The 27,670-nt window shown below is 37.3% G+C and overlaps 1 protein-coding gene across 1 annotated transcript in view; it reads left to right on the forward strand.

Annotated features, from left to right (window-relative positions):
- Nucleotides 1-27,670, forward strand: part of LOC128660860 (acetyl-coenzyme A synthetase, cytoplasmic) — a 177,523-nt gene that overhangs the window by 131,571 nt on the left and 18,282 nt on the right. Inside the window, exons 10-15 of the mRNA XM_053714923.1 lie at nucleotides 1,884-2,017; nucleotides 6,155-6,287; nucleotides 8,564-8,620; nucleotides 12,796-12,876; nucleotides 18,187-18,295; nucleotides 26,174-26,242. Of these exons, the coding sequence (XP_053570898.1) occupies nucleotides 1,884-2,017; nucleotides 6,155-6,287; nucleotides 8,564-8,620; nucleotides 12,796-12,876; nucleotides 18,187-18,295; nucleotides 26,174-26,242 (583 nt within the window). The remainder of the gene's footprint in view (nucleotides 1-1,883; nucleotides 2,018-6,154; nucleotides 6,288-8,563; nucleotides 8,621-12,795; nucleotides 12,877-18,186; nucleotides 18,296-26,173; nucleotides 26,243-27,670) is intronic.

Consider the following 27,670-nt stretch of genomic DNA (forward strand, 5'->3'; position numbering starts at 1 on the left):
CAAAACTGTAAGTGGATCTTTGGGGGTTAGTGTTAGGTTTTTTTAAGGGTTTATTGGGTGGGTTTTATTTTTAGGTTAGGGTTTGGGCAGCAATAGAGCGAAATGCCCTTTTAAGGGCAATGCCCATCCAAATGCCCTTTTCAGGGTAATGGGGAGTTTAGGCTTTTTTAGTTAGGATTTTATTTGGGGGGTTGGTTGTGTGGGTGGTGGGTTTTACTGTTGGGGGGTTTGTATTTTTTTTTTACAGGTAAAAGAGCTGATTTCTTTGGGTCAATGCCCCGCAGAAGGCCCTTTTAAGGGCTATTGGTAGTTTAGTTTAGGCTAGGGTTTTTTTTTTATTTTGGGGGGGCTTATTTTATTTTGATAGGGCTATTAGATTAGGTGCTGGTCTATTGGAGTGATTTTTAATCACTCAATAGACCAGCGCCATCTACTACTACTATCTATCTATACACAGTCACAAGGGAGAGACTGCAAAAGGCTGCGATCTGACCTAAAGGAGAGTATCAGTTCTTAGTTCATTTGTACAGAATATTGTGTGTTTTTTTCCATCTTGCACCTCTGTATATTGTTTTGCTTTTTCTATTAGATTAGGTGTAATTAGTTTAAATATCTGATAATTAGTTTTTTATTTTGTGTAATTTAGTGTTTTTTATTTTGTAATTTAGGTAATTGTATTTAATTAATTTGATTTATTTAATTGTAGTGTAAGGTTAGGTTTTATTGTGAGACAGGTTAGGGTTTATTATACAGGTAAATTTGTATTTATTTTAGCTAGGTAGTTAGTAAATAGTTAATAACTATTTACTAACTTCTACCTATTTAAAATAAATATTATATTATATTTAAGTTAGGGGGTGTTAGGGTTAGGGTTAGACTTTGGTTTAGGGGTTAATAAATTTAGTATAGTGGCGGCGACGTTGGGGGCGGCAGATTAGGGGTTAATAAATGTAGGTAGGTGGCGGCGATGTTAGGGGCGGCAGATTAAGGGTTAATAATATTTAACTAGTGTTTGTGTTGGGGGAGTGCAGCGGTTTAGGGGTTAATATGTTTATTATAGTAGCGGCGACGTTGGGGGCGGCAGATTAGGGGTTAATAAGTATAATGTAGGTGTTGGCGATGTCTGGAGCGGCAGATTAGGGGTTAATAAATATAATGTAGGTTTTGGCGATGTCGGGGGCGGCAGATTAGGGTTTTAATAAATGTAAGATTAGGGGTTTTTAGACTCGGGGTTTATGTTAGGGTGTTAGGTGTAAACATAAATTTTGTTTCCACATAGGAATCAATGGGGCTGCGTTACGGAGCTTTACGCTGCTTTATTGCAGGTGTTAGGCTTTTTTTCAGCCGGCTCTCCCCATTGATGTCTATGGGGAAATCGTGCACGAGCACGTACAACCAGCTCACTGCTGACTTAAGCAGCGCTGGTATTGGAGTGTGGTATGGAGCTCAATTTTGCTCTACGCTCACTTCTTGCCTGTTAACGCCGGGTTTCTGAAAACCTGTAATACCAGCGCTGTGAGCGGTGACAATAACGTGCAAGTTAGCACCGCATCCCTCATAACGCAAAACCCGTAATCTAGCCGTAAATTTGATACGAAAAATAAAATTGAAACCTTTTTAAAACTATTTCCTCTATCTGAATCATGAAAGATAAATTTTTGTGTTTCATGTCTCTTTAATTAGCAGAAAATCTGTTGACGTAATCTAATGTAATATCTAGTAGCACAAACAAATAATTTTCATGCATTTAAAGAACATTACACAAAAACAAATACAATAAATACAAATATACTGTACAAAATTTATTTCTATTATAGATGCAACAAAGAAAAATTTCTTATAATTTCCCTTTAATAAAATTTTTTTTTCTCTTTTTTTTAAAGTTTGAAGGAATTCCTACTTACCCACATGCTGGAAGATTTTGGGAAATTATCGAAAAATACAAAGTAACAAAATTTTACACCGCGCCCACTGCCATACGCTTATTGATGAAATATGGAAATGACAATGTTGAGAAGTGAGTGCACATTTATGTTACAGTCTTGTTAGAGCAAAAGGAAGATGTGGCCAAACAAACGGCGAGATTACGAGTTTTGCGTTATGAGCTATGCTGTGCTAACGAGCAGTTTTCTCTCACCGCTCACTTACCTACAGCGCTGGTATTACGAGTTTTTATTAAACCGGCGTTAAAAGCCAAAAAGTGAGCTTAGTGCAAAATTTAGCTCCAAATCTCACTTCAATACCAGCGCTGCTCGTGCACGATTTCCCCATAGGAATCAACGGGGAGAGCCGGCTGAAAAAAAGTCTAACACTTGCAAAAAAGCAGCGTATAACTCAGTAACACAGCCCCATTGATTCCTATGGGGAAATAAAATTGATGTTTACACTTAACACCCTAACATGAACCCCGAGTCTAAACACCCCTAATCTTACACTTATTAACCCCTAACCTGCCGCCCCGACATCGTCGACACCTGCATTATATTTATTAACCCCTAATCTGCCACTCCGGACACCGCCACCACCTACATTATACTTATGATCTCCTAATCTGCTGCCCCCAACATCGCAGACACCTACATTATATTTATTAACCCCTAATCTGCCGCCCCCAATGTCGCCGCCACCTACCTACACTTATTAACCCCTAATCTGCCTCCCCCAACGTCACCGCCACTATAATAAACATATTAACCCCTAAACCGCCACACTCCCGCCTCGCAAACATTAGTTAAATATTATTAACCCCTAATCTGCCGTCCCTAACATCGCCGCCACCTACCTACATGTATTAACCCCTAATCTGCCGCCCCCAACGTCGCTGCCACTATATTAAAGTTATTAACCCCTAAATCTAAGTCTAACCCTAACACCCCCTAACTTAAATATAATTAAAATAAATCTAAATAAAATTACTATCATTAACTAAATTATTCCTATTTAAAACTAAATACTTACCTGTAAAATAAACCATAAGATAGCTACAATATAACTAATAGTTACATTGTATCTAGCTTAGGCTTTATTTTTATTTTACAGACAAGCTTGTATTTATTTTAACTAGGTAGAATAGTTACTAAATAGTTATTAACTATTTAATAACTACCTAGCTAAAATAAATACAAATTTACCTGTAAAATAAAACCTAACCTAAGTTACAATAACACCTAACACTACACTATAATTAAAAAAAATTAACTAAATTAAATACAATTACCTAAATTAAATTAAATTAGCTAAAGTACAAATAAACCCCCCCACTAAATTACAGAAAATAATAAACAAATTACAGATATTTAAACTAATTAACCTAATCTAATAGCCCTATCAAAATAAAAAAATGCCCCCCCAAAATAAAAAAACCCCTAGCCTAAACTAAACTATCAATAGCCCTTAAAAGGGCCTTTTGCGGGGCATTGCCCCAAAGTAATCAGCTCTTTTACCTGTAAAAAAAATAAATACAACCAACCCCCCAACAGTAAAACCCACACAACAAACCCCCCAAATAAAATACTAGCTAAAAAAAACTAAGCTCCCTATTGCCCTGAAAAGGGCATTTGGATGGGCATTGCCCTTAAAAGGGCAGTTAGCTCTTTTGCAGGCCCAAACCCTAACCTAAAAATAAAATCCACCCAATAACCCTTAAAAAAAACCCTAACACTAACCCCCTGAAGATCGACTTACAGTTCTGAAGACCCGACATCCATCTTCAAGGAAGCGGCAGAAGTCTTCAACCAGGCCGAAGTCCTCAACAAAGCCGGGAGAAGTCTTCATCCGAGCCGGGCGAAGTGGTCCTCCAGACGGGCAGAAGTCTTCATCCAGATGGCATCTTCTATCTTCATCCATCCAACGCGGAGCGGGTCCATCTTCAAGACATCCGACGCGGTGCATCCTCTTCATCCGACGAACTAAAGACAAATGAAGGTTCCTTTAAGTGAAGTCATCCAAGATGGCGTCCCTTAGATTCCGATTGGCTGATAGAATACTATCAGCCAAACGGAATTAAGGTAGAAAAAATCTTATTGGCTGATGCAATCAGCCAATAGGATAGAAGTTCAATCCTATTGGCTGATCCAATCAGCCAATAGGATTGAGCTTGCATTCTATTGGCTGATTGGAACAGCCAATAGAATGTGAGCTCAATCTTATTTGCTGATTGGATCAGCCAATAGGATTGAACTTAAATCCTATTGGCTGATTGCATCAGCCAATAGGATTTTTTCTACCTTAATTCCGATTGGCTGATTGAATTCTATCAGCGAATCTGAAACTAAGGGTCGCCATCTTGGATGACATCACTTAAAGGAAACTTTAGTTGTCGGATGAAGAGGATGCTCCGCGTCGGATGTCTTGAAGATGGACCCGCTCCGCGTCGGATGGATGAAGATAGAAGATGCTGTCTGGATGAAGACTTCTGCCCGTCTGGAGGACTACTTCGCCCCAGGCTTGGATGAAGACTTCTCCCGGCTTCGTTGAGGACTTCGGCCCGGTTGGATGAAGACTTATGCCGCTTTCTTGAAGATGGATGTCGGGTCTTCAGAACTGTAAATCGATCTTCAGGGGGTTAGTGTTAGGTTTTTTTAAGGGTTTATTAGGTGGGTTTTATTTTTAGGTTAGGGTTTGGGCAATGCCCATCCAAATGCCCTTTTCAGGGCAATGGGGAGCTTAGGTTTTTTTAGCTAGTATTTTATTTGGGGGGTTGGTTGTGTGGGTGGTGGGTTTTACTGTAGGGTGGTTGGTTGTATTTTTGTTTTATAGGTAAAAGAGCTGATTACTTTGGGGCAATGCCCCGCAAAAGGCCCTTTTAAGGGCTATTGATAGTTTAGTTTAGGCTAGGGTTTTCTTTTTATTTTGGGGGACATTTTTTCATTTTGATAGGGCTATTAGATTAGGTGTAATTAGTTTAAATATCTGTAATTTGTTTATTATTTTCTGTAATTGAGTGTTTTTTTTTGTACTTTAGCTAATTTAATTTAGGTAATTTATTTAATTATAGTGTAGTGTTAGGTGTTATTGTAACTTAGGTTAGGTTTTATTTTACAGGTAAATTTGTATTTATTTTAGCTAAGTAGTTATTAAATAGTTAATACATATTTAGTAACTGTTCTACCTAGTTAAAATAAATACAAACTGGCCTGTAAAATAAAAATAAACCCTAAGCTAGATACAATGTAACTATTAGTTATATTGTAGCTAGCTTAGGGTTTATTTTATAGGTAAGTATTTAGTTTTAAATAGGAATTATTTAGGTAATAATATTAATATTTATTTAGTTTTATTGTAATTATATTTAAGTTAGGGAGTGTTAGGGTTAGACTTAGGTTTAGGGGTTAATAACTTTAGTATAGTGGCGGCGACGTTGGGGACGACAGATTAGGGGTTAATAAGTGTAGGTAGGTGGCGACGATGTTAGGGGCGGCAGTTTAGGGGTTAATAATATTTAACTAATGTTTGCAAGGCGGGAGTGCAGCGGTTTAGGGGTTAATATGTTTATTATAGTGGCGGCGATGTCGGCGGCGGCAGATTATGGGTTAATAAGTGTAGGTAGGTTGCGGCGACATTGGGGGCGGCAGATTAGGGGTTAATAAATATAATGTAGGTGTCGGCGATGTTGGGGGCAGCAGATTCAAGACTCGTAATACCAGTGGGCGTAAAAAAGCAGCGTTAGGACCTGTTAACGCTGCTTTTTTAGCTTACCGCAAAACTCGTAATCTAGCCGACTGATTTGTATTGTTTTTGCTACAGACACTCTGTGGCAGCAGTGTTTGTAACTACGTATAACATTATTACAAATATTGTTGCAAACATTGCTGCCAGATGGCAAAATACACATGCATGCTCCTGAGTTCACCTAGGATTACTCTTTAACAATGGATACCAAGAGAACTAAGCAAAATTAATAATAGAAGTAAATTAATTAAGTGGTTTAAAATTGCAAATTTGAAACTGAGAGCCCAATCAGTACATATGTGAAGCCAAAATTTTGGGACCTTTTTGTTTTCTAAGTTGCTTTTTCTGACATTTCATATCTCTACGCAAAAACTGTACTCACAGGGTCATTGTGTATTTAGCAACTAAAGTCTGAGCAGAGATGTTAACTTCACATTATTGTTTAGTAGCATATCTTTCTCATGTCCTTGTTTTTCCTTTTCAGGTTTGATTTAAATTCATTGAAAATCTTGGGTACAGTAGGAGAACCGATCAATTCTGAAGCTTGGCTGTGGTATTACAATATTGTCGGTAATCAGCGATGTCCCATAGTTGACACTTTTTGGCAAACAGAGACTGTAAGTATTCATGGGTGTCTGCTCCATTCCTTGAGAAGAGTTATTTAAAAATACATTGCACAGTTTTAGCTTTATACATGTTTTTCAAATCTGAGGCAATTCTAGTCTATTAGGAATTAATTTAAAAACATCTGAGCTGAATTTGTAGTTTTTGCACAGCAAAGTCTAATGGATTGGAATGGATGGTCATGTTTGTTAAAGGGACATTACATTTGTCTTTCATGATTCAGAAAGAGCATAAAAAAAGTTCTCCTTTTCATATATTATTAAATTGCATCTTCTATGATCTATTATGATTATTTATTTTTATCATGTTATTGTATAGTGCTGCCAAATTCCAGTTAAACAATGTTATATATTCATTGTGCAAACGCAGCTGCCATCTACTATTCAAAACTGTGTAACTTTGTTAAAAGCAGTTAGAAAGCTGCTGCCATATAGTGCTCTAGACAGGTGCACACTACTAAGCCTACGTAGATATGCTCTTCAGCAAAGGATACTAAGAGAAATAAGTCAGTTTTGTAACATAAGTAAATTGTGGTTTTCTAAATTGTATGCTCTATATAAATCATGAAAATAAAGCAGTTGCATGTCCATTTGTATAACAGAATAAAACAACAAATTTTGTAAATTGTAACGTCATTGAATACTGTATAAAGGGATCATTTACATGACACCTTCACTGCAGAAGGCTCTTAACATTCTGCCAGTGCCAGAGAACCGTCGCCCCCCTCAGTAGAAAAAAAAAAGAATTATTCGCCACAAGAGCATTCAGTTTTACATTTTAAAATATGCAATGTCCATTTGATGGCTGCCTGTAATTTATTTGCAAATGTATAGATATATACATGTTAGATATTTCCATGTAAAGGTTCTGAAAAGGATATGAAGCCCAACAATGTCTTTTGTGATTCAGACAGAGCATACAATTTTTAAAAAAAGTTTTCATATTTACTATTATCAAATTTGCTTGGTTTTCATGTTATTCTTTGTTGAAGAGATACCTAGGTAGGTGTCTGGAGCACTACATGGCAGGAAAAAGTGCTACTATCTAATGCTCTTGCACATGGATAACATTCTTGTAAAACTGCTGCTACTGTATATAGTGCTCCAGACACGTGTACGCTCCTGAGCTTATGTCCCTGCATTTCAACAAAAGATATCAAGAGAACGAAGAACATTTGATAGTAGAAATAAATTAGAAAGTTGTTTAAACTATGTTCTATCTGAATCATGAAGAAAAGAAATGAGTTTCACGTCCCTTTAATAATGTATGGCTTTATTGAGTTATGAGAAAAGTATTACTAGAGTTAATGGTATTTATTTTGGTCTGTAGATGAAGAGCACTAGGTTGAAATCCTCTCTCCACCAAGAGTATTAAGTAAATATTATACGTAGAATCCCAAAGCGATTTCCTGAATTTTCTTTACTTAAAGGGACATTAAACCCAATTTTTTTTCTTTCATGATTCAGATAGAGCAAGCAATTTACTCCTATTATTACATTTTCTTTGTTCTCTTGCTATCTTTATTTAAAAAGCAGGAATGTGATGCATAGGAGCCGGCCCATTTTTGGTTGAGAACCCGGGTTATGCTTGCTTATTGGTGGGTAAATGTAAGCCTCCAATAAGCAAGTGCTATCCATGGTGCTGAACCTAAATTGGGCTGGCTGCTAAGATTTACATTCCTGCTTTTAAAATAAATATAGCAAGAGAACGAAGAAAAATTGATAATAGGAGTAAATTAGAAAGTTGCTTAAAATTTCATGCTCTATCTGAACCATGAAAGAAAAAAATTGGGTTCAGTGTCCCTTTAACAAACCATATCTCAGTTATCACAGCCATGATGTTGTTTACAAACATTTGTTTTGTATTCTTTAATAGGTAAATTATAGTTAGCTAAGTTAGAGTTATGAAGCCTCTTACAAACATTTACAAAGGTCCATTGAAAACAACAGTTTTCTACAAAATAATTAGTTACATTAACTTTCATTGAGTGTATTCAACCAAAATTGCCTCACTAACTAGTTCCAAATACAGACGCTTCAAGTATATTTAGCAAGATAGTGGCGAAAAGCATTAATAATGTTCATATTCTGTATTACTGATCCAAAGCCTGTTATTTTCATTAAAAATCAAATAGTAATGTATGTTTTTGTTCTGCTGTGTTTCATATTCTAATTTCTTAACCAGCTACACCTAAAAAAAAGCAGATTGGTGGTGAATTCAAGCACAGCAACAAACTTTTATTACAAACATATTCACTCTTCTCTTTTAGGGAGGTCATGTACTAACTCCATTACCTGCCGCCACACCACTGAAACCAGGATCAGCTGTAAGTAATGGGCATGGAAGAGGTTAATGCTGACATTAGTACTCCAGATTCCCAGTGCTTAAAGGGATGTGCACATTATAGGAACATTTTACTAAACGCTATTAAAATATGCTTTTAGTGGGAAAGCCAAGAGCTGCATTACATTAAAGGGATGTAGTTTTGCACTATTGTAAAATGTTTTCTATGGGATATTAATATCCGGTATACAAACTCTTTTTCCTAAAAAGAAAAGGACACAGCAAAAGTTAAAAACATGAAGTTATTTAAATAATGAACTTACTTAAAATACGTAATATACTAATCATACAGTAAAATGCATGTAGACATGTACAATATACCCACAATCCCCCAGCTCATATAGATTTGTTATTCATGTAAATGTTATTTTTTTTGTATTGTAATAAAAGAGGTATCGGTTCACACATGTAAATTGTAATGTCATTGAATACTGTATAAAGGGATCATTTACATGACACCTTCACTGCAGATCGCAATGTTGCTCGTAACATTCTGCCAGTGGCAGAGAACCGTCGCCCCCCACAGTGAAGTGTAGTAAAACGCCTCTTGGAGAGGCAGCCTTCTCACAGTGATTCTTTAGATATTCATAAAGATGATATGTTTAGGCCTAGATTACAAGTCAAAAATTGATAATACACAGCGAGTTGTTTTGGGTATTACATGTTGTTGGTTAAGATATTTAACCAAAGCATTTTTAATGCACCCAACTTATACTTTATAGTACACCCTATACTTTCAGTGGGAAGCAGTAGTAGCTTGATCATATAACAAGTGGCCGTTAAAGTTCTAAACTCTTGCTCAATCTTAAATACTGATTTTATCATTTACCGCTTAAAACTTTCCAATACTTCAATTTTCAAAACGTGCACATTCTTTTATATGCACTCTTTCTGAAGCTCCAGCTCCAACTTAGCATGTGCAAAAATGCACAGTTTATACATACATATATGCATTTTGTGTTTGGCTGATGGCTGTCACGTGATACAAAGGGCAATTAATGTTTAATAAATGTGAAACAATGAGTTAATAAAGAAAAAAAGATTTTGCGAAAGGGCTAAAAAGATAAGTTTTATATGGCAAGGGACAGGAGTGAGAAGGGGTCTAGGGTATATATATTTATGTGTAAAGTCTTATATGTAAACTTAAAGGGACATTAAAGTCAAAATTAAACTGTCATAAATCGGAAAGAGCGTGCAATTTTAAACAACTTTTCAATTTACTTCAGTTATCAAATTTGCTTTGTTCTTTTGGTATCTTTTATTGAAGATTAAAACTAGGTAGGCTTCTAAGAACTCAGGAGTGTGCACGTGTCTTTAATACTCTATGGCAGCTGTGTTTTGCCACATTATTTGTAGCTTTATTATACAATGTTACAAAACACTGCTGCCATAGAGTACTAAATATACGTGCACACTCCTGAGTACTTATGAGCCTACCTAGTTTTACTCTAAAATAAAAGATACCAAGAGAACGAAGAAAATGTGATAACCAAAGTAAATTGGAAAGGTGTTTAAAATTGCGTGCTCTATCTGAATCATGAACGTTTAATTTTGATTTTACTGTCCCTTTAAAGGGATATGAAACCCTTTTTTTTCTTATGTGATTTTAAACAACATTCCAATTTACTTCTATTATATAATTTGTTTAGTTCCCTTTGTATCCTTTGTTGAAAAGCATAGGTAGACTCAGGAGCTGCTGATTGGTGGCTGCACATATATGTCTCATATTATTGGCTTGCCCAATGTGTTAACTAGCTCACAGTAATTTATTGCTGCTTCTTCAACAAACTATTAAAGAAAATAAGCAAATTAGATAATAGAAAAACATTGAAAAGTTGTTTGAAATTGTATGCTCTATCTGAATCATGAAAGAAAAATGTCCCAGATTTTAGAACTTTTTTAGACATCATTTTTTTTGGAATGGCTGCAATATGACATTATTATTATTTATTTATTTTAATTTCCCAAGTAAATTATAGGAGGGAAGAGAAAGGAGGAGGGAAGGGAGAGAAGGAGGGAGATATGGCAGATGAGGGAGAGAAAATAGTCAATGTAGTCAGTCAATGAGGTAGTCCTGTATATTATACCAGTGGCTGATGGATTTACCCCATTGCAACAGTAATCCTTAGTGTCAAAGTCAAACAATATCAGTAGATTATGCCCTATACATCTAACTTCCTTAAATGCACTTAGTATCATAAGCGAAGATAATATAAAACACATAATAATTAAATAAATAAATATTGTGTTTTATATATATATATATGTTGATTGGAGTAGCTGTGTTAGTCCAGAGATTTAGATATCAAAATAACAAGAGTATTGCATTGAGCAATGATACTTTTTTATTGGACTAACTATACATTTATAAGATGACATGCTTTCAGAAGAGTTCCTTTCTTTATCAAGTCTGAAGCAATGCTTCAGACCTTGTTGAATACGGCGAGCAATACGCTCGCCGTATTCAACATTGCACCAGCAGCTCACAAGAGCTGCTGGTGCAACACCGCCCCCTGCAGACTCGCGGCCAATGGGCCGCCAGCAGGGGGTGTCAATCAATCAGCAGGGGGGCGTGCAACACCGCCCCCTGCAGACTTGCGGCCAATGGGCCGCCAGCAGGGGGGTGTCAATCAACCCTATCGTACTTGATCGGGTTGTATTGTGGCGATGTCTGTCCGCCTGCTCAGAGCAGGCGGACAGGTAATGAAGCAACGGTCTTTGTGACCGCTGCTTCATAACTGCTGTTTCTGGCGAGTCTGACGACTCGCCAGAAACAGGGGCCATCAAGCTCCATACGGAGCTTGATAAATAGAGCCCATAGTTTGAACTCTTATATGAACTCAGTAGGAGCCGGAGCCTCAGAAAGTGACAAGGAAGTCAAAATTAGACATACACAATTCAGATAGAGCATATGATTAAAACTGTGCAAATGTAATTTATCTTTTGGAATCCCTTGTTAAAAAGTAGCTCCTTTTCTTGACAGTATACGGAAATGTGTAACAATTTTATACATGTAGTGCTCAAAACATCGTGCTCTCATGGGAAATGGTTACATTTCAACAAAGGGCACCAAGACAATTAGGTAAATTGGATCTAAATTTTTTTTTAATTATTTTTTTTATTGCATGCTTCATCTTTTCTATGAAAGTTTAATTTTGGATTTTAATTAAAAAAAACATGGGCTACATCAGATTTTATTTGCAAATGTAAAAACTGGTAGCAAGAACAAAACTCTTTGTAGACTTTTAAGGAGACCTGTGTTATTACTGTTAGTACTGGAATCTAATCTTCCCTTATGTGTGGTGATGTGACTGTATTTTATAATACTGTTCATCTTCCTACTCCCGCTGAGAAAAGCATAGAAAGGTCACAGGTTCACTATGTAAATAACTGTTTATGTGCTGCTGAGTAAATGTAAAACACAGGTCTCTGAATGTGATGAAATTGTGTATTCGGTTTCACAATTTTACATCTTTCTAATGGATTTCTAGTAAAAATGAATCGTCTGTGAGAAGGGTCCTCAACCCTACAGGAGCACTTCTTGCATATTTCTGTATAACAATGTTCTACATATGTATAACATATGTCTATATATATATATAAAAACACAACATATTTTAAAGCAGAGTTTTAGTTTTCCATCAAATGTTTAAAAGAAAGGAAATTCCGAAATTAAACTGCCCCCAATCGTCAATGAAATTTCGGAAAAACAGCACTTTTTCCTACATTGAATAACATTAAAATTACTTGACCAATTTAATTGAAATTTGCAGTTTTGCAGTCACTACATCACATTTCATTTGCAAATGTAAAAAACTGGTAGCAAGAACAAATGTCTCTGTAAACTATAAAGGAGACCGTTATTTGTATACTGGAATATACTCTTCCCTTATGTGTGGTGACGTGACAGTATTTTTATAAGGCCACAAATTTTCGATATATATAACTGTTGTATGTGCTGATGAGTAAATGTAACAACTAGGTCTCTGAATGTGATGCACTTATTCATTTTTACAATTTTACATCTTTCTAATGGAAAGGAATCATTTGTGAGAAGGGTCCTCAACCCTATAGTAGTGCTTTTTGCATATTACTGTGTTTATTATTTTTGTTGCTGCACTTTTTTTTTAATGGGAGAATAAATGTTTCATTTCCTAGACATTTCCATTTTTCGGAGTTGTCCCGGCTGTTCTGAATGAGCACGGAGAAGAGTTGGAGGGAGAAGCTGAAGGTTATTTAGTAAGTAACTTTTGTGAATGCTGTGAGAACCGCTTTTAACATAAAGTTTGTTGTTGTTTTTTGTTTGTTTGTGCAGTTCATGGACCCTAAACAAAGTGTCACAACCTCATAACTATTTAAAGGGACATAATACTTATATGCTAAATCATGCAGCATAACTGTAAAAAGCTGACATTAAAATATCACCTGAGCATCTCTATGTAAAAAGGGAAGATAATTAACCTTAAAAATGTCTTCAGCTTTCAAGAATAAGTGCTCTGTGAACAGTTATACCTCAGCTGCTGTCCAGCTGCAAGTTGGAAAAAAAATCCAATTAGCATCAGCAGTGCTATAGTGTTCATAGTAAACTTCCTAAAACTGAATATGAAAATAACATTACTGTGCCTGCACATGACAGATGCACACTCCCTTGCAAGTCCTGGGACTAGTATCATGATTGGCTGATAAAGTCCCTTTACAGTGGGGTGTGAATACTTTGGACATTTTGAGGTAAATATCTTTCTTTTTTACATAGAGATGTTCGGGTGATATTTTCTAGTCAGCTTTTTAAAGCAATGCTGCATCACTTGCAGGCGCTTCAACACTTAGGTATCATGTCCCTTTAACAGAAAACATCAACTATTTGTTATTATTAGCTTATGTTAAATACCAAGTTAAATTGTTTAAATGTATTAGTCCACTTCTTTGCTTTTAATATTGCTTGGAAAGCCAGCAACCAGAACTGTGCATATTTAGGTGTTGTTCTGCTCCGGGCTCTGGGCATTATTGACTACTCACACACATTTTATATCATATTTGCCTTTTCTGCAATTCTTTGGACTGAGCAATTATTAACCATTTCCTTCCTTACACATATGGCTACATTACAGTCCTGTTACAGAGAGACAAGATGATCCACCACCAATATGTATAACTTTAATAAACTAGCAGGAGTAGCTAAATGGCGTACTGCAGAGCTGCTCCCATAAATTTGCACCGCCTTAAAAAAATGCTACTTTAGGAACAAGCTAATCTAGGCACAAACAATAATATAAACACATAATATTAAAGGGGCAAAATGTAAAATGTTCTCCCATTTAAATTGCCTCAATGATCCATTTTACCTCCTGTAGTACATTAAAGGGACAGTCAACAACAAAATTGTTATTTAAAAAGATAGATAATGACTGTACTACAAATTCCCCAGCTTTGCACAACCAACATTGTTATATTAATATACTTTATAACATTTAAACCTCTACATTTCTGCCTGTTTCTAAGACACTATAGACAGCCTCTTATCACATGCTTTTTTATTTGCTCTTTACAAAAGGAGACTGCTAGTTCATGTGAGCCATATAAATAGCATTGTGCTCATGCCCGTGAAGTTGTGCACAACACAGTACTAGTTGGCTAAAATGCAAGTCAATAGATAATAAATAAAAAGTCATGTGATCAGGGGGCTGTCAGAAGAGGTTTAGATACAAGGTAATCACAGAGGTAAACAGTATATTAATATAGCAGTGTTATGCAAAAATGGGAAATGGGTAATAAAGGGATTATCTATCTTTTTTAAACTATACAATTTTGGAGTAGACTGTCCCTTTAAGGGCTAGATTACAAGTGGAGCGCTAAATTATCCAGCGATAATTAGCCAGCCATTACAAGTGGCTGGTTATTGCTATACACATATTAACACATATTACAGTATATATTTATATTTGCTGCCATCGCTGCGCTACTTACCCCCTTCGCTGTGCTTAGGTTTTGAGGCTGTCTCTGACGGCATCAGAACGAAGCTCCCATTAGAGCCTATGGAAGCGAGCTCTCCTGAGCACACTGCTTCCCAACAATGCAAGCGCACATTAGCGTGTGCTGGTATCACACAGTGGAGCGCAAATATTGCTTTTATGAATACGATATTTAGTGCTCCACTTGTAATATGGCCCTAAATTATTTACAAATAGATCATTTACCTTTACTTTGTAATTTGAAATAACTGTTTTAAAACCACCAAATATACTGAACATTTCAATACTGCATTACTGACTTAGAAAGGCTATGCAAACAAGATGCGTTAGCAGCAATCAACCTCATGATAGCGGGGAGCCTATGTAAAATGTTTTTCTTGCGGCAACTTTGAATACAATTAACTTTTATTAGCTGCTTGACGGAGTACAATGTCACCTTAATTCACAGTGGAATTATTTTTTTAATTGATGGGTGAATATTAAGCAAACCATATCTGCAGAGTATATGTTAGGTATATCCGAATACAAGGTTATGTATGATAAAAAAACTCTAAAAGGAAATATTTCAGGAAGATGGAAATAGGTAGGTTAGCAGGACGGGAATTGTTTAGGGTAGTTGTAGCACACAGAATGTTTTAAAAAGAAGTGAAAAACATATGAGCTTCAGTGAGTGGTTGATAATATGAACACTTAAAGGGACAGTCAACACCAGAATTTTTGTTGTTTTAAAAGCTAGATAATCCCTTAATTACCCATTTCCCAGTTTTACATAACCAACACATTTATAATAATACACGTTTTACCTCTGTAATTACCTTGTATCTAAGCCTCTGCAGACTGCCCCCTTATTTCAGTTCTTTTGACAGACTTGCATTTTAGCCAAACAGTGCTCACTCCTCGGTAAATTCACGTGCATGAGCTCAATGTTATCTATATGAAACACAAGAAGTAACACCCTGTAGTGGTGAAGAACTGTCAAAATGCATTTAGATTAGAGGCGGCCTTCAAGGTCTAAGAAATTAGCATATGAACCTCCTAGGTTTAGCTTTCAACTAAGAATACCAAGAGAACAAAGCAAAATTGGTGATAAAAGTAAATTGGAAAGTTGTTTAAAATTACATGCCCTATCTGAATCATGAAAGGTTTTTTTGGACTTGACTGTCCCTTTAAAGATACTATTGTTTAAAGGGACACTGAACCCCAAAAATTTATTTAGTTATTCAGATAGAGCATGCAATTTTAAGCAACTTTCTAATTTACTCCTATTATCAATGTTTCTTTGTTCCTTTGCTATCTTTATATAAAAAAGAAGGCATCTAAGCTTTTTTCTTGGTTCAGAACTCTGGACAGCAGTTTTTGATTGGTGGATGAATTTATCCACCAATCAGCAAGAACAACCTAGGTTGTTCACCAAAAATGGGCCGGCATCTAAACTTACATTCTTGCATTTCAAATAAAGATTAGATGATAGATTCAATGTTTTCTTACAGCGCTGAAAGTGTGGACCTATAGCTCCTGTCTATAGTGGGTCCCCAGGTGCCCACTTTTAGAAAATATGTGTCAAAACGTGGTTTAGAAAGGAGCGCCAAATCTTGGCGAGGTCTGGTGCGGTATAGGTGTGAAAATATGGTATTCTGTCTGAGAAATTGTATAGCGCTATAGCTCAGCTACAATTATGGTAGTTGTGCTGTGTAGATGTGTAGGTTTTGATATCTAGATATAAGATCTAAGAGTGGCACAGTTGATACATAAAAGCATTTAATACATATTAAACATATAAAACAAGGGTGTCGTTTAAAATATATTTTAACAGAACGGCAAGAAATAATGTGTAAAAACACATAAACACATAAATATCTATATCAAGACTATAGTCTTGATAAAGGCCTCTCTTGAGGGCCGAAACGCGTTGACAGAGCTATGGTGAGCTATTTATTCCTTGATTGTTGAATTATAATACAGTATTACACTATTGTTATTATCTTTTATTTTCAGGGTTTGAAGATTCCCTAGGATTATTTTTATTTATATTTTTGTATTTTTGCTTATTTTTCTTTTTTCTTTTTTCTTTTTATATAGCAAATAATTTTTCTACATGGAAACATAACCCCTCCACATAAGCCCCCTTTTTGGGATCACTCTCACTAGTTTGTGCACATACTAATAATTTATTTTTTGTTTTTTATCTTTTGGATATTTTACATCTTTTTTGGACTTATTTTTATCACTATTTTGGATTGACTTCACGGATTATTCTTTGTCACCATATTTTGATAGACCTTTTTTTCTACCTTCATTTTGATGTTTTTTAAATGTCTCTTTGAAATGTTTTTTGCAAAGCTTTTTTAATAGAACTTTTGAATCTGCTGGATTTGCACTATTCATTTATACCACGTTTTTGGACAACACTTAAATTTGGACAGTTTATTTTTTGGATACACATGTGAAAATCTATTTATATCTCTTAACTTTGAGAAGGGATTTTTGGACACTACTTAACCTTTTTTTATATATCTCTTAACTTTGAGAAGGGATTATTGGACATTATTTACTTTTCATTGTTTTTTATTATTTTTTATTGTTTATTATTTTCAGATTTATGCCAACACAACTATATATGAGACGAATTTTATGAGACATTATACATACAGCTAAAAAGCAAAACACGCGTGTTTTTATAGATATTTATATGTTTATGTGTTTTTACACATTATTTCTTGCCGTTCTGTTAAAATATATTTTAAACGACACCCTTGTTTTATATGTTTAATATGTATTAAATGCTTTTATGTATCAACTGTGCCACTCTTAGATCTTATATCTAGATATCAAAACCTACACATCTATACAGCACAACTACCATAATTGTAGCTGAGCTATAGCGCTATACAATTTCTCAGACAGAATACCATATTTTCACACCTATACCGCACCAGACCTCGCCAAGATTTGGCGCTCCTTTCTAAACCACGTTTTTTCAAATAAAGATTCCAAGAGAATGAAGAAAAATTGATAATAGGAGTAAATTAGAAAGTTGCTTAAAATTTCATGCTCTATCTGAATCACAAAAGAAAAAAATTGGGTTCAGTGTCCCTTTAAGGTTGGCTTTTGTGTGTGTTAGGAGTAAGATTGTTAAATGTGATACTTTATGTATGGAATTAATGTAGATAGAGTTACATGCACTAATGCCGTGTCAGAAGCATACACAGAAGAATATATTCAAGAATACCTCAACTTACTACACACACATCTATTGCTTATTTGGTATTTAAGCTTGAAATAAAGTGTGTTTTTAATAAAGCCTAGTTTAGTCCTTGCTCAGCATGTGATATCCTGAGCTGATGTGAAATGCTTACGATTTGACTAGCTGAGAACACACATGTAACTCACTGCCCAGAGTCTGCTACAGACATTAGAAGCGCCTTAACAATTACAGCATTATTAATACATGTTACTCCATGCTCTTGTGAATAATATAAGCTTTGTTACATAGTCAATGACCTACTTGTATCTCATCAATGAATGTTCAGACAGAGTCATTTGCTTAGTAACATGAACACACTCTGATGTTATAATGCAGGTCTTTAAGCAGCCATGGCCATCTGTAATGAGAACATTATATGGCAACCATGAACGCTATGAAAGCACCTACTTCAATAAGTTCCCTGGCTATTACGTTGCAGGAGATGGTAAGTGGTTTCTATATTATAAATATTAGTTCACCAGCATTATAAATATAAAACACCAGCAGTCTTCATTTTTTAAAATAATATGTATAAAATAGTTTGAAATAACATAAAATACCCTATATTACGAGGGTCAGCATTTCTTTCAATTACAAGCCTCTTTATTTGTAATAATAAATATATATATCTGGTTTTGCACTATAAGAAAAATGTACATTAAAGGTGTGTTCAGCTAGCTCCCAGTAATGAATTCCTGCTCTGTCGCTGACCCCTTTGCAAGTGCTAAACTCATGATTATATGCATGCAATAGTGCAATAATAAAATGCTCTAACATATCAGCGCATTTTCTTTTTGTATTTGTATGTCCCTTTAATGCTAATTTAAGGGAACCTGACAACCTTATTAAATTCTGCCTCTGGGTTTTCTAACAATGGATATAGCTGTGGGTCATGCATACATTGGCAAAACATTTCACATGGGTAATTTTACAGCAGAGCCAGTTTATTTGCTGGCAGTACTGTAGTTGTAAACTTTACTCGGTAAAATCTTTATAAACCTCTAGGTTTGTTTTTGTGCTAACACCTCATTTGCTTTTAGAAATGCTATAGAATAAAGGCCTTATATAAATTCTGTACACTTCTATAGGGATGTGTATCTTCTCTGCTGTTAAGTTGCCTGATGATATCAAATGAATGCTTACATTTCTAGTGGATTTGTATGCCCACGTTTACTATTTCATCTGACAGTATTTAATTTAATTGGGATGATCATTGGCTCAGTTTTGTAATTCACTCACCTGTGGTCAGTGAATCCTTCCAATCTGGTCTTTTAGGGGTAGTTAAAGACTGAACAAACACTGTGTTAGTGCAGTGACCTCTGTAGCATATTTAAGAAATGATGGTATGCTATGTCTACTAGCATTTCTTTTACAAGATACGATGAGTCCACAGATTTCATATCGCCTCCTGGTCAACAGGAGGAGGCAAAGAGCACCACAGCAGAGCTCTATATATAGCTCCTCCCTTCCCTCCCACTCCAGTCATTCTCTTTGCCTGTGTTAGAATAGGAAGAGGTAAAGTGAGGTGTTAGTTTAGGTTTCTTCAATCAAGAGTTTTTTATTTTTAAATGGTGCCAGTGTGTACTATTTTTCTACAGGGTGTAGCCAGGACCTGGTCAGCCTCTTGTTAGCAGAGCCACAGGTGGCTTTAAGGCATTGGGAATTTGTGGGATTAATTTCTCACTGCACCTCCCATACTGTATGCTGCCCTTATCAAAATGGTCTTAGACATGCTAACTAAGGCCCTGTATTTCTCCACAGAATGACAAGTCTTTGTGGCTGTGGGACGTTTTATGCTGTTGATCAGCAACAAAGTATGTGCTGGGACAGAATTAATTCAGGAGTCGCTGCTACCTTCTATCTACAAGCCCCTTATGCTAACCAGGACCTCCATTCAAGGGTTAAGGAGGAGGTGGTGGGGGTGGATAGTTTGGATCGCTCAGGGAACATTTATGACACTATGTGGGAGAGATTATGGACTGGGCTGATGCTGGGAGATTAGTTTATATGTATGGAGCTTGTCTCTGGTGTTTGTGTGCACTCGGTATTTGTCTTTCACTTGCAAACCGCTTATTTTCCCTGTATGCGCCTCTGAGATGGATGTTTGAGACTTCAGGGTACTTAAACCGCATGGCCGTTTAACTGCGTTGCAGCGACTTTCGGCTCGCAGTTCTTGAGGACTCATTCTGTGTAAGGTGCACGCCCACGAAGAATGGGGTTAGTCTCCCGCGCTCAGGATGCAGCGCTACTACATTTCATGATCACTACAACGGAGGATAGTGTGATCGTAGTTCCTCTCTGCTGGGACCGCATGGTCTTATGTTGTTAGATCAAACGGTCTGAGGCAGTGTGTGTGAGCCGCGGAGACTACTCGAGGTGGCAGGTAGGCGCCTCAGCAGAGCTGTTGAGGCGGCAGAGGCTAAGTTTGACGTTCCGTTTTTTTTCTAACAAAGATACTTGATCATATTTTTTTCTGCCTTCTTGGGTCTCTAGTTTAATTTACCTTAAGGGGTTATTAGAGTTGCTTATTAGTATAATCTGTGGTTAACTGTTAACAGTTCAGCATTTGTTATTAGAGCTGCTTATTAACTCTTTAGTTGCAGGGCAAGACCAAGTTTACTACTTAGGCTATCATGGACACATCTGTTACATGTTCATCATGTTTGACTGCACATGTGGAACCTCCCGTTACCTTTTGCCCCTCATATACTGAGAGGGCTTTACAGTTTAGGGAGCAAATGTTTTTTGATACAGATTTAAATAAGACGGATGCTTCTCAAGGTTCTAACGATGAGAATCAGTGTATGCCACATCTTTCTCCCCAAGCGTCACAGTCCCTATCGCCTACCCAGGCACAGTCCAGTACCTCTGCAGTTTCACCTGCTTTTGCTCTAAAGGACATAGCATCTGTTATGTCCTCAACTCTTTCTGAAGCGTTGTCTGCCTTTCCCGTCCTGCAAGGCAAACGCAGGAGGAACGATGACCTCATGGCTACTACGCCTTCGGATGCTTTAATTGCAAGGTCAGAAATGCCTTTACAGGGTTCAGAATTGGAACCCCTATCTGAAGGTGAGCTTTCTGAATCAGATAGCGCCCTGCTACAGACGGATTCAGAAGTAATTTCTTTCCGGTTTAAAGTGGAACACCTCCGCCTGTTGTTGAAGGAGGTTTTGGTGACTCTGGACGACTGCGATTCAATCGTGGTCCCTCCAGAAAAATTGAGTAAGTTGGACAGGTATCTAGAAGTCCCTTCTTATTCAGATGTTTTTCCAGTTTCCAAGAGAACTTCGGAAATTATTGCTAAGGAATGGGAGAGACTAGGTATTCCGTTTTCTCCTTCTCCCTTTTTCAGGAAGATGTATCCCATAGCGGATTCTATCAGGAATTCTTGGCAGACAGTGCCTAAGGTGGAGGGTGCCATTTCCACTTTGGCTAAACGGACTACTATCCCTATTGAGGATAGTTGTGCTTTTAAGGACCCTATGGATAAGAAATTAGAGGGTCTGCTTATGAAACTTTATGTTCATCAAGGGTTACTTTTAAACCGGCAGCCTGCATCGTCACAGTTACCATGGCGGCGGCTTATTGGTTTGATGTTCTGGAGGAGTCTCTTAAAACTGAGACTCCTTTGGAAGAGATACAGGACAGAATTATAGCTCTTAAGCTGGCTAATTCTTTTGTGACAGATGCTTCGCTGCAAATTACTAAGTTGGCGGCTAAAAGCTCAGGATTTTCCATTTTAGCACGTAAGGCCTTATGGCTTAAGTCTTGGTCTGCCGATGTGTCATCCAAAACTAAACTTTTGGCTATCCCTTACAAGGGTAAGACCTTGTTTGGCTCCGTCTTGAAATAAATTATTTCTGACATCACGGGAGGTAAGGGTCACCTCCCTCAGGATAAGAAATCCAAACAGAGGGGTCAACAGAGTAATTTTCGTTCCTTTCGAAATTTCAAGGGAAACCCCTCTCCCCCTTCCACTAAGCAGGAGGGGGGCTATTCTCAACCCAAGTCCACGTGGCAGCCCAACCAGGATTGGAACAATGGCAAACAGCCCAAGAAACCGGTTGCTGCCACTAAGTCAGCATGAAGGGGCGGCTCCCGATCCGGGACCGGATCTAGTGGGGGGCAGACTATCATGTTTCGTCCAGGCTTGGATAAGAGATGTCCAAGATCCTTGAGCAGTAGATATAATATCTCAGGGATACAAACTAGAATTAAAAAATTGTTCCCCCAGAGGAAGGTTCCTTCTTTCTCGATTGTCTGTTGACCAGATAAAAAGAGAGGCGTGTTTACGCTGGGTAAGAGACCTCTCCTCTATGGGAGTAATTTGTCCCGTTCCAATCCAGGGACAGGGGTTTTATTCAAATCTGTTTGTAGTTCCCAAAAAAGAGGGAACTTTCAGACCTATCTTAGATCTCAAGAGTCTAAACAAGTTTCTCAGGGTTCCATCTTTCAAGATGGAAACTATTCGTACCATTCTTCCATTGATCCAGGAGGGTCAATTTATGACTACCGTGGATCTAAAGGATGCATATCTTCATGTTCCTATCCACAGAGATCATCACAAGTTCCTGATGTTTGCCTTTCTGGACAAACATTTTCAGTTCGTGGTTCATCCTTTTGGCCTGGCCACGGCACCCAGAATTTTCACAAAGGTTCTGGGGTCGCTTCTAGTGGTTCTGAGACCACGGGGCATTTCAGTGGCGCCTTATCTGGACGATATCCTGATCTAGGCATCATCTTATCAACTAACAAAGTCTCATACCGAAATTGTTCTGTCCTTTCTGAGGACTCATGGGTGGAAGGTGAATCTGTAGAAGAGTTCTCTAGTTGCACAGACAAGGGTTCCTTTCCTGGGAACTCTAATCGACTCTCTATCCATGAAAATATTTTTGACGGAGGTCAGAAAACTGAAAATTCTGAACACATGCCGAGCTCTTCAGACCAATCCTCGGCCGTCCGTGGCTCAGTGCATGGAGGTAACTGGATTGATTGTAGCGACAATGGACATCATTCCATTTGCTCGGTTTCATCTCAGGCCTCTGCAACTGAGCGTGCTCAGACAGTGGAATGGAGATTATACAAATGTGTCTCCTCAAATACATCTGGATCAGGAGACAAGGGACTCTCTTCTATGGTGGTTGTCCCTGGATAATCTATCCCAGGGGACATGCTTTCGCAGACCCTCATGGGTAATAGTGACAATGGATGCCAGTCTGTTAGGTTGGGGAGCAGTCTGGAATTCCCGGAGGGCTCAGGGGGTCTGGACTCAGGCGGAGTCTCTCCTTCCCATCAATATCCTAGAGTTGAGAGCAATATTCAATGCGCTTCAGGCTTGGCCTCAGTTGGCTTCGGCTCAATTCATCAGATTACAGTCGGACAACATAACCACAGTGGCCTACATCAATCATCAGGGGGGAACAAAAAGTTCCTTAGCGATGACAGAGGTAGCCAGAATAATACAGTGGGCAGAGTCTCACTCTTGCTATCTGTCCGCGATTCACATCCCAGGGGTGGAAAACTGGAAAGCAGATTTTCTAAGCAGACAAACATTTCATCCAGGGGAGTGGGCACTCCATCCGGAGGTATTTGCCAACCTGATTCTCAGATGGGGCAGGCCAGAGTTGGATCTCATGGCGTCTCGCCAGAATGCCAAGCTTCCGAGATACGGGTCCAGGTCCAGGGATCCCCAGGCCGAGCTGATAGATGCCTTGGCAGTGCCTTGGTCCTTCAGCCTAGCTTATGTGTTTCCTCCATTTGCTCTTCTTCCACGGGTGATTGCCCGGGTCAAGCAGGAGAGGGCATTGGTGATACTCATCGCCCCTGCATGGCCTCGCAGGACTTGGTATGCCGATCTGGTGGACATGTCATCCCAGTCTCCGTGGAAGCTTCCGTTGAGGAACGACCTTCTAATTCAGGGACCCTTCCATCATCCGAATCTAGTTTCTCTGCAGCTGACTGCTTGGAAATTGAAACTTAATTTTATCTAAGCGAGGGTTTTCTGATTCGGTTATAGATACTTTGATTCAGGAGCGTAAGCCTGTTACTAGGAAAATTTATCATAAGATATGGCATAAATATCTTTATTGGTGCGTATCCAAGGGCTACTCATGGGTAGGGTTAGGATTCCCAGGATTTTGTCTTTTCTCCAAGATGTATTGGAGAAAGGGTTGTCAGCACGTTCCTTAAAGGGACAGATTTCTGCTTTGTCTATTTTATTGCACAAACGTCTGGCAGATGTTCCAGATGTTCAGTCTTTTTGTCAGGCTCTGACTAGAATCAGGCCTGTGTTTCGACCAATTGCTCCTCCTTGGAGTTTGAATTTAGTTCTTAAAGTTCTTCAAGGGGTTCCGTTTGAACCTATGCATTCCATAGATATTAAGTTATTATCTTGGAAAGTTTTGTTTTTGGTTGCTATTTCTTCTGCTCTCAGAGTTTCTGAGCTCTCAGCATTACAATGTGATTCTCCTTATCTTATTTTTCATTCGGATAAGATAGTGTTACGTACCAAACCTGGTTTTCTTCCTAAGGTTGTTTGAAATAAAAATATTAATCAGGAAATTGTTGTTCCTTCCTTGTGTCCTAATCCTTCTTCTAAGATGGAGCGACTGTTACATAATTACATAATTTGGATGTAGTCTGTGCCTTGAAGTTTTACTTACAGGCAACTAAGGATTTTCGTCAATCTTCTTCCCTGTTTGTTGTGTTTTCTGGGAAGCGTAGGGGTCAGAAAGCTACGGCTACCTCTCTTTCTTTTTGGCTGAAGAGTACCATCCGTTTTGCATATGAGACTGCTGTACAGCAGCCTCCTGAAAGCATTCTACTAGGGTTGTTGCTTCCTCATGGGCATTCAAAAATGATGCTTCTGTTGAACAGATTTGCAAGGCTGCAACTTGGTTTTCTCTTCACACTTTTTCCAAATTTTCCAAATTTGATACTTTTGCCTCGTCTGAGGCTGTTTTTGGGAGAAAAGTTCTTCAAGCAGTGGTGCCTTCCGTTTAGGTTCCCTGTCTTGTCCCTCCCTTTCATCCATGTCCTATAGCTTTGGTATTGTATCCCATAAGTAAGGATGAAATCCGTGGACTCATCGTATCTTGTAAAAGAAAAAGGAAATTTATGCTTACCTGATAAATGTGTTTCTTTTACGATACGATGAGTCCACGGCCCTCCCTGTTTTGAATGACAGGTCTTTTATTTTTGTTAAACTTCAGTCACCTCTGCACTTTGGCTTTTCCTTTCTCTTCCTAACTTCGGTCGAATGACTGGAGTGGGAGGGAAGGGAGGAGCTATATATACAGCTCTGCTGTGGTGCTCTTTGCCTCCTCCTGTTGACCAGGAGGCGATATCCCATAAGTAAGGATGAAATCCGTGGACTCATTGTATCGTAAAAGAAACAAATTTATCAGGTAAGCATAAATTTCCTTTTTTTTAGATAGATTATAGGAAGAGCAAGATAGTGACTTGCATGTGTGAGCTTGTTTTCAATGCAAGTTTAATTGGGTGGAATTTATATATATATATATATATATATATATATATATATATATATATATATATATATATATATATATATATATATATATATATATATATATATCAATAATACAAAGCAGTTAAAGGGACACTAAAGTCACATTTTCATCATTAATAGGGGGTTATTAAACAATACTAGAGACACCAGACTAGGATAGATCATTATCTTTAACCTTTAATATTGTATGTGACATTAAAGTAAAAAAGGGCACTTTACATAATTAAAGGGATATGAAACTCAAAACATTTCTTTTGTGATTGAGACAGAGCATACAATTCTAGAAAGGTTTCCAATTTACTTCTTTTATCAAATTTGCTTAGTTCCCATGATATTTTTTGTTGAAGAGATACCTAGGTAGGTATCACACTGTCTGGAGCACTACGTGACAGGAAATAGTTCTGCCATCTAGTGTTCTTGCGAATGGATAACATTCTTACAAAACTGCTGCCATATAGTTCTCCAGACAAATCCATATTTCTAAGCTGATGTCCCTGTTTTTCAACAAAAGATACCATGACAAAGAAGAAAAATTGATAATAGAACCATGAAATAAAAATTTTGGGTTTCAAATGTCTGTTTAACTTTAAAATTTGTCTGGCACATTGAAATTAAAAAAGGATTGTTTCTACTTTTTGACTAATCTGTACAATGGTACCTTTATTTTTAGGGAAATAAAATGTGAATCTCATTACCAACACAAAAATATTTTTTTACAAGCAATAATTTATTTATACATAATTATATATGGAAACATGCACTGCTGCTTTTACTTACCTTATCTGTTTTTAGGATGCAGAAGAGATAAAGACGGGTACATCTGGATTACGGGAAGGATTGATGACATGCTTAATGTTTCAGGTACATAAAGTGATTTGTCAGTTATATTGTTTACAGAGAAGAGGATATATTATATGGATTTTTCATTTGGTCATTATATTCTTTTGTATATATTTAGGCAGATTCATTACTTAAAGGGCCATAATACACAAATGTTTAAACACTTCGAAGTGATGCAGCATCACTGTAGAAAGCTGACTATAAAATATCACCTGAACATCTCCATGTAAAAAAGAAAGATATTTTACCTCAAAAGTTTCTCAGTAGCCACATCCCATTGTAAAGGACTTCTAAGCAGCATATAAATATGTCTGTCCCGGGACCGCGGAAGGAGCGAGCATTCGTGCACTCTCATCTTATTTCCCTATTCAGTGTAAGGAAGTTTACAATGAAATCTCATGAGATCACAGTAAAAGAGTTCATGACCTCAGCACTGCTTATGCTGATTGGCTGCTGTTCATTTCTTCATTTTTTTTTTATTTTTTTTTTACCTGCAGCTGAGCAGCAGTTGAGTATAACTTTTTACACAGACGCGTACGTTAAGATAGCGCGCCACTCATAATCTGGCCCTTAATGTTTATTATGTGACAGTAGAGTATCAGTAAATAAACATATGAGCAAAGCAGTTATAAGGGTTTAAAGTGAAGGGATGTGGGGTGTTAGAAAGTGCCTTTACATGGAGGTCAATGGGGGACTGTGTTTTCACTGTTAATATATATGTATATGCTTATGTACATATATATTTGTGTTAATATGTGTATATGCGCATATAAACACATAAATATATATGCATATTTATTTATTGCTGCCCAACGCTGTGCGATTTGCCCCCCTGCCCTGCGCTATCGGCATCAGAATGAGGCTCTCATTGACCCTATGGAAGCGCGCTATCATGAGCATTAGGCTTCCGGGCATTGCGAACACGATTTCCGTGTGCTGGTATTACTGACTAGAGCGCAATGTTGCGCTCCACTTGTAATCTAGCCCCTAATAGGTTAATGAAATAGTAAATAACCTTACAAAAAGAAGATTTTTTTAAACAATTTTCAGCTTTTATACTAATAATTGCTATATATTTTAAAATCTATACAATTTGAAAACAAAGAATAGATAATATTATCAAAGTACAATAAATCAGGATTATTTTAAAGGGACAGTAAAGTCAAAATGAACCTTTCATGATTCAGATAGAGCATGCAATTTTAAACAACTTTCCAATTTACTTCTGTTATCAAATTTGCTTTGTTCACATTGTCTCTTTTATTGAAGAGTAAAACTAGGTAGGCTCATTAGAGCTCAGGAGCGTGCACGTGTCTTTAGTACTCTATGGCAGCAGTATAAGTTGTTTAAAATTGCATGCTTTATCTGAATCACAAAATTTTACTTTTGACTTTATTGTCAATTACGATATATATATATATACACACACACACACACAGTATATACAGT

The sequence above is a fragment of the Bombina bombina genome, chromosome 5, assembly GCF_027579735.1.
Source record: "Bombina bombina isolate aBomBom1 chromosome 5, aBomBom1.pri, whole genome shotgun sequence".
Classification (NCBI taxonomy): Eukaryota; Metazoa; Chordata; class Amphibia; order Anura; family Bombinatoridae; genus Bombina; species Bombina bombina.